The 11,441-nt window shown below is 32.5% G+C and overlaps 1 protein-coding gene across 1 annotated transcript; it reads left to right on the top strand.

The window, feature by feature from the left end:
* Window positions 1-6,041: 6,041 nt before the first annotated feature.
* On the top strand, window positions 6,042-9,799 carry LOC108905396 (uncharacterized oxidoreductase YrbE). The gene is made up of 8 exons (XM_018708232.1): window positions 6,042-6,166; window positions 6,482-6,561; window positions 6,837-6,999; window positions 7,522-7,701; window positions 8,077-8,204; window positions 8,642-8,865; window positions 8,986-9,154; window positions 9,406-9,799. Exons 1-8 carry the CDS (start codon window positions 6,084-6,086, stop codon window positions 9,543-9,545), a joined length of 1,167 nt encoding a protein of 388 aa, XP_018563748.1. The 5' UTR covers window positions 6,042-6,083; the 3' UTR covers window positions 9,546-9,799.
* Window positions 9,800-11,441: the final 1,642 nt, after the last annotated feature.

Here is an 11,441-nt window from a genome sequence, read left to right as displayed (position 1 = left end):
AATTGAGTGACTGGAAAATTTAAAAAACATAAATTACAATTAAATTTATATAAAAATAGGAGTTAGATAGGTAGGTACTTGGGCATTTGTTGTGTTGCGTTTTAATATGTCAAAAAAGGTATACCTATATTTGATTCAATAGGTACCTATCTAATTAATATAGGAATTATTGTAGCTTTAAATTTCATTTATAGGTATATAGGTAGCCAAGGATATTAAAGTAACGACATGAATTTAATTTATTTTGTTCTCATTATACATACAACAAAATACCTAGGTATATATTGGCTGAGTTGCTGTGTATCTAGTATCTAAGAACCTAATTAAGAATGCCTATATTGCCTACTTAGGTGTATACCTAGACAATTATTCAATATACCTAAGTAAGTACCTATAGCTAGCTAGTAAAATAATCTTAATATGTTTATAATATACTTATAGATACCTATATATTGGCTGAGTTGCTGAGTATCTAAGAACCTATTTAAAAATGCCTTCTTAGGTGTATACCTAGATAATTATTCAATATACCTAGGTACCTATCTAGCTAGTAAAATAATCTTAAAATGCTTATAATACTAGATACCTGATAAAATAGATGTATTTATAGGTAGATACTATGAAATACATATTTATAAAATCGTTCGACAGGACTGAACATATATTTTAAAAATCTATCTAGGTATAGCTTGTCAAATTTCATTGTCTATCTAGACAGCTAACTTTATTTGATTCAGTATCCATAATACGTCCCTTATAAGTTTTCAGAAAATAAATCCATATCAATTTTTGTTTTTAAATATAAATTAAACAAATAATTTAAGTAGGTACAAACATTAACAAGTCGAATAGAAAAAAATATAGATAGGTAGGTACTTTATTTTCAATTTCTGATCTAGTCACTTATCTATTTCATTTTACAAGTGATCTGACCTTGAAAGCAGATATGATATTATGCAAGTACTTGAAGTTCTTTCATTTTGGCAAAAATAGTAGCTATTAGCAGCTAGTATCAGTTCATAGTAATTCTTGAGTTGCTATTGGCTGTTAATAGCTTCTATTTTTGCCAAATCGAAAGGCCCTATGAACATATGAAGTTGAACACAAATAGCTTAGTGAATGATTAATATTTAAATAAGTATGTACTTTAAACATATTTTAAAAATTCGTCATGATCACTGTTAATTTTCTCATTTGGTCGGTATCTAAATTGAATATTGTCATTTGTATATTAATTCTAGCAAATATTAATTATTTATTATTATTTATATTATTGTATTATATTATCAGTTCAGAGTAATTCTGAATAGCAATTTGCTGCTAAAATAGTTACTAAGCGTATGTAATTGAATCTTTGTATTTATTTTGAAGTATTGAAGAATTTACTTTATTAGTTAATGTTAAAATTAGGAATCATTAATTCATTTTTGGTCAGTGCTCTATTAGTAGTAAATAGAGCAATGCAGGTAGGTATTCGCACTATTTATGCCTCAGTCACGGCGCGCGCCGTTATTTTTGGCGATGTTAGTCGTCTAAATGATTTGGAACCGAGGGGGACTATCCCTCATGTTTGTCCTGCTTCGTCGCTGTAGGCCTGTATAACCTCGTGAAAGTGGGCCCCATGTGTCGTCGACTCCGACCACCAGCGTGGCCGGTGTAGGCGCTTTGTGGGACCTCCTCTTGTCCTGGCTGAGGGAGCCTTTTTTGACGATCTCCTTATCTTTTCGGTTCTTTCTTCGCCGGCTTGTCTAAGTCTAACCCCTCGGGGGGTAGTCATCGTCGTGGGCGTGAGTGGCGGTACCACTCGCACCCCGGAGGTGGGTTTTTGGGAATAGCGTTTTAGCTAAGGATCCGTAGGGTCATCGAGCCAAATGACTCGGTGGACTCTGGTGTGGGGAAGGGTACGTTAGGGTAGCGCGGAACTGTTCCGCGGGCACCGTTTACTAGCTACTAGCGGGCGAATTCACTAGCTAGTAAACTTGCCCGGTGTGATCATGTTTACTAGCTAACTAGCTGATTGTAGACAATCTGCGAGAAAAAGTCAAAGGGCTCGATTATATTGAGCAAGTTTACTAGCTTCTAGCCGGCGAGTTTAGAAGCGGGCGAGTCAGCTAGTGCGATAGTGACGATAACACGCAAAACCTTAGAGCATATACTACTGGAGGCAGCGTCTCAGTGGCCGAGAGTGTAGCGGAGCTTGTAGATAGAGAGGTATAGGCGGGTATATGCTATCTCTCTCTAGCAGCATGCGATTCTGCTTCTGTCGTTGACAGGGGGAGAGGACGGTAGCCAATCGCGTGCCTCTCTCTCTACAACCTCCGTTACACTCTCGGGCACTGCAACGCTGTCTCCAGTATACGCTCTAAGCACAAAACTTTCCATTCGCTCAGTAGCTAACTAGCTTGTTGATATTGAAACCAGGAACCAGTGGGATACTGGGACACTCGTAGTTAGTTCATTAGTAACTGATGACAACACGGTTAGTTTACTGGCTTACAAGCCCACACGCCAGCGGATAAAGCGAGGTTTTCAATTTTTCTTGCATATTGTTTATAACCAGTGAACATGTTTACACTGAGCGAGTTTACTGGCAGCTACTGAATTCGCCGGCAGTAGCTAGTAAACTCGCTCAACGTAATCGAGCCCAAAAGACTCGATTACATTGAGCGAGTATATAGCTACTAGCCGGCGAGTTTAGAAGCGGACTAGTCAGCTAGTGCGATATAGTGACGATGGCACACAAAACTGTCCACTCACTCAGTAACCAACTAGCATGTTGACATTGAAAACAGGAACCACCATGATACATCTAGTTCACTATAGCAACTATGATGACACATGGCTAGCTTACTAGCTAACAAAGGCTCACACGCCAGCAAGTAGCGAGTAAAGTAGTCTGGCTTTCAATTTTTCTCGCAGATTGTTTACAATCGGCTAGTTAGTTAGTGAACATGATTACAGTGGGCGAGCTTACTAGCAGCTAATGAATTCGCCAGCTAGTAGCTGGTAATCTCGCTCAGTGTAATCGAGCCTTAAAGTTGGACTACTTTACTCGCTATTCGCTGGCGTGTGAGCTTGTTAGCTAGTAAACCTGTGTCATCACAATTGCTAGTAAACTAACTGCAAGTATCCAAGTGGTTCCTGGTTTCAATGTCAACAAGCTACTTGGCTACCGAGACCGTTGTGTGCCATCGTTACTATCGCACTATAGTAGGATCGTATTCGATGCAAAGTAGAGCCAAAGGTTGTCGGTCTTTTATCAAAGGAAAATCGTGTCATCATTTTTAGGAGGCGTAAGGTGAACCATTTCAAATTTAAAATGAAATTCAATGTTAAATCTGAAATACCGCATCATACCGACTGTGTTCTCGTAGTAGCTGTAGTCGCCCAGGTGCATCGAGTGTACGAAGTGGTCGGTTATACGTCAAATACTAACCTGACGAGCTTGATCGTAAAACAGAGACCGCTTCCAAAAAACAAGTAAACAACAGTGGCGCGTACAAAGGTAAAATGTAGTACATATGTGGAAATTAAAAAACAAATTGGATTTATCATAAATTACATTTAAAATAAATAGTTTATGAGAATAAAGGAATTTTTGTAGGAACAAGGGTGCCAGACGTGAACTGATCCCTTCGTCCCTTCATAATGTATAAAGAAATTATTCAATTTCTAAAACCCTTAAAAGCGAATGTCACTGGATCCCTTGACAGGCAATGATTTATTACTTTGCAACGAATATGAATGATCTTACTATAGCTGACTCGTCAGCTTCTAAACTCGCTCAATGTAATCGAGTCTTTACGAAGCGTGTTCAGACCAGCTCAACTTGACATTTCCTAACTTCTGTTTTAGTTTAACAACATATTTTAGAAACACCTTGTATTTTATTAGTATTAATTTGTACACTGATGTACAAGAGATACGTCATATACTATTGTTTAATTGCTCTATATTTCAAATTTTCAAACAATGTTTGTATCCTTACCTACGAGATTTACAGTAACTATATTGTTAGCTAAATAGCGGTAAACTATATTGTCTGCCGCCACTGTAACGAGATTGGTTTGCTTGAGACATCTCTGGGTGGATGAATGCACTATTAGCGGCAGGCGTACGAAATAGTAGCGGCAAGAGCAGCTTTCGCTTTTAGAATTGCACCGCATTTCGATAGAAGCTTAAAAGATGGTAGATATACATCGATCCAATATCTGTAAAGCTAATGGAAATTTCCTATTCTGTTTATATATTTTAGAATGAGTTACTTTCAAATTTCAAAGTAGTTAATTTTAATTTTTATAAGGGTGCATGCTTAACATTATTAAACCAATCCTGAAAAAATTGCCAGTTTATCGTTGACTAAAAATATATGAGGAAATTCAATTTCTTTTTTATAACAATAAAAAATTGTAAATTTTTTTTGTTCTCTAAATAAAGAAGATATTATTTTTCCTTCCGCCTAGACATTTCTGTAGAGTAATTGTTCATTACTGGTATCATTTAAAAATGTACGGGAAGTATATTTCTATTCTTTTCTTTGAAAAAAAAACGATTTATCAATTATAAGTTGCTCAATGTATCTTAGTTGTTGAGACTACCCATTCACACATGTTATATTAAATAATGAGGATTTTTTAATGTTCCACCGCTGTTAGAAATTAACAGAATGAATTATAAATTAAAATCCCCTATATTCGCCCTATTTCCATCAGTAGATACCTATATAATATATTCAAAGTCAGCTGCTATAATACAGCTGTTATATTCCCATTGTATCTGTATGGATACATCTTTCCTTCTATATCTGAAACTTTTATGTTTCTTTAAAACTCCCAAGTAGATACTATTTCGAGCGCGTATTTCGAGATCCTATATTCTTTCGATAAAAGTTTATCCGCGTAACACGAAATTCTGTATGTCACCGGAAAAAGGTATTTTATATTATAAAATCCTACCCTCATCCAGATGCCTCGCTTTCGTATGTTCAGGAGTATTTTGCTAATTCTAAACTTTTAAGAAATCTAATTACTTAACTTGTATGTATACAATATTGTTACCAAGTGTTTTGTCATAGTGTGTTCTTTGAATTTATATTAAAGTTCTCAAAATCAACAGCGGTAGGAAACTACTGTTGATTGTTATTAAACTAATTCTGATTTTATGTGTAACAGAAAATGTCACTTGAGCGTAGCAAATTTTCGATAGATTTAACTTTGAGTATGAAAATATTGCTCTTTAATTTAGGCCAAAGAGCCTTAGATCTTAGAGCCTACGAATATTTTACAAATTGAATAAATGAATTTAATTTCTAATGGATAGATTCCATTTTAATTGAAAAATTAGGAATTTATGATAAATAAATAAATTAATAAATAATAATTCTAAAGTTATTCGTTTCACAAAAAATATGTGTGACTTTTTTGTTCGAAACACAATTTTAAATACGTATACAATCAACTAATTTGGCATGTGATTTACATAAAAATTAAATAAGTTTAAGAGATCAAGTTCAATGTCAACTTACGATCTTTATGTATTACGTAATTTTGAACCAAATATAGATTCTCATTTAGATAACATGGTGAAAATAAGAAGGAACGTTAATGATGTCCTATCGATCTATTGACCTTTAACTAAATATATAACATTCGATGGAATGGGCAAAGTCAAAATTAATAAATATATGAATCGCAAGTGGTCGCCAAATTTATTTAGAAACAATAATACAAGTAGATTCCATAAATGTCATAAGAAATATGCTAAGCTTGTATTTGTTAGATCTCCTTATCTGAGCTCCAAGAGTTTGTATTCCTCCGAATCTTAGTTCCAGGCTCTAAAACTCCAGTACTGTCTATTTTTAAAATCTCCAGAATTTTTAATTTTGTTTCTTACCATTTACATATTTTAGTGGTATTATTTTGCCGATTTTATGTCCCACTGTATAGAACATAATGCCTTGCTTTATCTCGAACATATGTCATAAATTATTGTAAACAATGTTGTTAATACATATATATTGGCTGCACTATTGAAGTTTCAGTCAGTATTAGAAAATATACGGTACATTCCTGTTAGTAACTACTATGTCAACTTTGAAATATAAAGCTCCTTCACCTTATACTTTGAAGGCTCCGCCACCACCAACGGAAGATGTTACTTATTACGAGTAAGTACTTTGTGATTTTTATTGGAGTAGCAAGTAATTTTTTTATTGATTGTTTTTAATACAGGCTTCTAGACGTTTATTGCAATAAACATGCATGTAAGATAAAAATGAATTAGTATTTTAAATATACTTTCTTGTACTTTCACTAATAACTAATTCAAATTATTCGAAAATGTAACATGTAACATTGTAAAAAGTATTCTTATAAGATGTTTCTATTTTTAATGTTTTTGTATAAATAATTCAGGTTTTGATGAACATTTATTATACATATTTTGTACCTTTTTTGTATTATATTGTGTTCCATTATTACAGGCATCTTAAGGACCTGAATCTCAGTGGAAATTCTGAAGCACAGGTATTTGGAGTGGCTGTTTTTGGAATAGGCAGAGCTGGTAAGAACTGTCGAATTCTACTTTACAAATTAACAAACAATTGTATTAACATGTGCTGCAGAGTTAAGTTTTCCAACTACAAAGTGTTAAAACATTGAAGCAAAAATATGTTTTGTTTTAAATTCTAAAACCACTTTTTACATTCTTATATAAGTTAATAAAAAACGTAAATTAAATACATACTATGAAACTATGTGTTGAAAAAATATTTCAAAGCAAACTTCTGTCACATTGGTTTTTTACTAAAAGTAATGTTAATTTTTGGGTTATTTTAGGAACAATTCATATTACCAATCTCGTGAAAAACAGAAGAGGCAAAATTTTATATGTGGTGGATGACGACAAAGAGAAATTGTTGAAAGTTAAAAATTACTTTAATTTACTTCAAGTTGAATTCATTACTAGCGCCGAACAGAGCACTGTATTTACAGATCCCAAGTAAGTATCATTGATGCAACTGATTCGATAACGTTTTGATAATTAGGTACTATATTGACTTCATATAATTGATAATGTAATGAAAATTTTAATACATAAGATTATGGAGGTGTCTAATCAATAGCAGTTTTGTTTGTTTAACCACAACATATACCTACGTCCTAAGAAATTTAATATCCGCTGTTATTGGACAGGGTGTTACAAAAAAGTAGGTCAAGCCTTTAACTGTACATTTATTATCTGAATGAAAATGTACTTTAGTAAAAGTTTGATTTGAGACCAAATTAAAAATTGGGAATGAAACGACTTTTCCAAATTTGACTTTCCGAAATTCTGCCTAACCAATATTTAAAATATTTTTAAATAAATGTGGCTGAGATATCCATATTCTTTTTCTAAGACAAGACAATCAGTAAATCACTTTAAAAATTCAAATTATGTATTTATTTTGAATATCTCTTCTTCTAAGAGATATCTACACATGTAAATCAATTTCTCTTTCTTAAAAGTCTTTCGTTTAAGTGTGAGATACATCGTATGTGCCTCGCCAACTTACACACATGAAGATATTATAACGGAGGCTTTGAAAAGCAACAAGGCGGTGTTCTGCGAGAAACCCATAGCTGAAACTATTGAGCAGTCGAGGACTTTGTTTGAATTGGCTGAAAAAGTTAATCAACCGCTGTTCAGCGCTTTTAACAGGTATTTCATGCTAGTATATTTCTTGTAACATCGAATTTTTCCAAAAATATTTTCGAATTCATTAATATTCTATAACAAAATGTAATCTAAGTACGTAAAAAAGGTGATTCCTTGGATCATTTGAAGAAGAAAAGTTCAAATGAACCGATAATATCCGAAACATTTTTATTTTTCTAAGATTGCTGTAGATTTCCTTAATCCATGTCAAATATCCTACGAGATATCTGTAAAAATTTGACATTTTCTAAATACTTTAACACAACATATCGAAAATAAAGTTGTTTAGAACTTTTCTTACATTTTTAAATAATAAATATTTTTGTGTATCTCGAAAGAACTATACCATTGACAGTAATGTGAAACCATATGTTGAAGACGATTTGATCCAACTTATGCTGCAATAAGGGAAAGAGTGAAACAAGGAGAAGTTGGAAAAGTATTGACTGTAAAAGTTTCTAGTCGAGATTCGCCTCTACCAAGTCTGGCTTATCTAAAAATTTCTGGTAAGAGCTTTTTTATGACAAAATTAATGAAAATATCAAAAACTTGTGCAAGATATCAAAAATATAGTGTGGAACCTTACAGGGCAGAAAATACTCATCAAAATAACAGAAAAAGTTGTTATGAACAAACTTTCTAAAATGTGTTACAAGGGAGTTACAATCCTTTACATCACAAGTAATGTTACCATAGTAAATAATTATGTATGGAATTTTACAGTTCATTTATAAAATCGCAACTGATTAAAACATTTTTACTGTAATTTCTGTAGGTTTTTAGTTTCCTTAATTTTTTAATAATCTCTTAATAACGTTGTTCAAAAACTAATTGCACTTATTTTAACATTCAAGAAAGTCCTTGAATTTTCTTACACCATTTTTAAGATAACAATTATAGTTTATTATTATATTATTTCTTACCAATTAATCTATTTCAATAGGAGGAATATTTCACGATTGTGCAGTACATGACATAGATCAAGTGATTTCCATACTGGGCGAATACCCTACTAAAGTGTCAGCCATAGCACATGCCAACATTCCAGAGATTGACGAAATCGACGACGTTGACACTGTAGCAATTGTTTTATCCTTTGACAGCGGTGCCATCGGCATCATCGATCTCAGCAGGCAATGCGTCTACGGATATGACCAGAGATTGGAAGTAAGTAGAAAATCTTTAACTCACTTAATGTTTGGTGGAGCAGGATTGATTAGTCTAATTTGTGAAGTTTCCTTCAAAGGTAAATTAGATTGTAAGTGAAATGCCATCTGTTTCTTTCAGGTTTTTGGCGAAAAGGGGATGCTGAAGACAGAAAATCGTGCGCCTGTGCAAACTATCGAAAAATACACCCATGAGAGTGTCAAAAGAGCACCAATTTACTATTCTTTCGCTTCTAGATATGAGGAAGCTTATCGAATTGAAATGGAGCATTATCTAGATGTTTTAGAAGGTAAGGTTTTATCATTTATAATTCTTGGTGTGAAATTTTGTGAAAAAGTTCCTATAAATATGTTTCCTAAGATATCGGACGTAAATCTACGTATTTTTTGGTAATACCTAACACTCATTTTTTGTCGGTAATGTAAAACGACCGATCGCTTTTACTGTTTTTTCTTATGACTATGACCTGTTGCCTGAGACGTTTTGAGTTGATGTTGTATCGTAGTTTATTTATTAACTTTAACTTGTATGTTTTTAAAGGAAAATGCAAGCTTCTAGTCGAAGGTAGGGATTTATTGGCTGTTTCGAAAATAGCTACTGCAGCAGAGGAGTCGTATAGAGAGGGAAAATTGGTGGAACTGGAATGGAATACAAATGAGCTTCCGTCAGCCCAAGTGTAGGCATAAATCAATCCAGTGTTTCGTCAAGATCCTCTCCTGACAAATATTCATTAGCAATCCGAATAGCAAAGAAGTTTGATAAATTTAGACGGAAGTTAATTGGATATCTTACAAAAAAATATGTTTAATTGTTTATAAAAAATACCTTGGGTTTTAATATAATACTTACATGTTTGGTGCCTATATGATTGCTTTTTACATGGTATAGAAAATTCCAAAATTCCTGAAATTGTTTAGTTAAATAAAAAGTATAAGTGTATAAAAAGGTATTATTATTTTTTGACGTATTACTATTCATCCTGAAAAGATCACCTTGTACGGCAAAATACAGGGCGTGTATAATTTATAAAATTAAACTACAGCTTCCTGATGATATTTGTAATAGAAAAGTCTTATACAAACAAGTTCTATCATCGCGTTTTTTTTTTTCGTAAATTAAAGTTCATTTATTCAATGAAAATGAAGGCCGACCCTGTGTTATTTATTAAAAACTTTGGAATTGTTTTTACGCGACCCGAGATGCAACCTTATAATTTAAGTCGGTATAATCTAATATTATTAACACTAAAAGAAGGTTAGGTTACATTGTCAAAAAATTTGTGCAGTCAACTGATTTTGTATTTGTATTGAATTCATTATTCACTTAATTTATTAAATATTAAGCATCGTCCATCGACTCATCAGTGTTAAAAAGTGAAAGATTCCAGACAAAAGTTTTTATTTTGTAATTCCACGATGGTGACAGTGTGATTTTTATAAAGATGTAAAAAATAAGAATAGCGTTCCGATTACATTAAAAACGAGATTCTTACTTTGCTTAATTTTTTAGTTTGTGCACAAACTAGTTTTACAATGAACCGAGACAATGCATTACTATTTCTCAACGTGTCGATATGGTGTTAGTGTGTGGTGCAGCCGAAGAAAATGCGCTCGCGGCGTTGTTGTGAATGTTGAAGATGCAGTGTTGGAAAATCTTGACGAAGAGCCCACAATTAGTACTAATGCGCTAATGGGGATCGATTTCAACATTTTCTCTAGAAATGGTAAGTTTTACTTCATTATGTTCCATATTCTAATGGAGTTTATTTAGTACACGCAGTTGGCAACTATAGATACTTACGGATGTGGTTTTGTTTGCGAACTCTTGCAGTGACAACAATGCATTTAAGATAGTAATTACTATTAATTATTATAATAAGAAAATATCAGGTTTTTTTTAATATCTATTTTTCTTACAATTAGTTTGTACTTTTGCATTGAAAAACTCCCCAAAAATTGAGAAGTATCTTTCTATCTTTCAACGACGATTTGTTTACGCGGCTGGTCTACAGCACGTAACTCATCAGCACACGGACAGGACCGTTCCAGAGTGATCCATAATTGAACTTTAATTTACGAAAAAAAAAAAAACGCAAAAATAGAACTTTTTCATATACCTAAGACTTTTCTATTACAAATATCGTTAGGAAGATGTAGATTAATTTTTATAGATTTTACACGCCACACCCTGTACATATCAACTGATAAATTTCGCTGTGATATTGCCAAAGAATAAAAATATTGTTAGGAAAACTATAAAAATAACCCTTGATAAAGTTTTACTTTAATATGAACTCATAATAAAAACAGCGAAGGAATTAAATATTCAAACGTTGTAGATTATGTAAACATTAGTGAGGCTCTTTTAAAACCATAAACAATTTCTTAAAATTTAACAAACTGATTACATTTGTATCCAAAAATATATTTATCAATAAATTAAAAAAAAAAACGAATACAAATATATTCAATTTTATAAACAATATTCAGTCTATTCTAATATTTGATAATATTTAGATTAAGCATTTAATTAAAAATTAAATTACTGTTTCGCAACACACCTTAACTAAAAAGTAA

The sequence above is a fragment of the Anoplophora glabripennis genome, unplaced genomic scaffold, assembly GCF_000390285.2.
Source record: "Anoplophora glabripennis isolate ALB-LARVAE unplaced genomic scaffold, Agla_2.0 scaffold42, whole genome shotgun sequence".
Classification (NCBI taxonomy): Eukaryota; Metazoa; Arthropoda; class Insecta; order Coleoptera; family Cerambycidae; genus Anoplophora; species Anoplophora glabripennis.
The sequence above is the reverse complement of the archived record's forward strand: the minus strand, read 5'-3'. Positions and strand labels throughout refer to the sequence as shown.

Excerpts from the sequence above, each read along its gene's own strand:
- LOC108905396 (XM_018708232.1), top strand. The coding sequence starts at position 6,084 with ATGTCAACTTTGAAATATAAAGCTCCTTCACCTTATACTTTGAAGGCT. Across the intron at positions 7,702-8,076 it reads CTGTTCAGCGCTTTTAACAG|ACGATTTGATCCAACTTATG; the intron begins GTATTTCATGCT and ends CATATGTTGAAG. Across the intron at positions 8,866-8,985 it reads GATATGACCAGAGATTGGAA|GTTTTTGGCGAAAAGGGGAT; the intron begins GTAAGTAGAAAA and ends TGTTTCTTTCAG.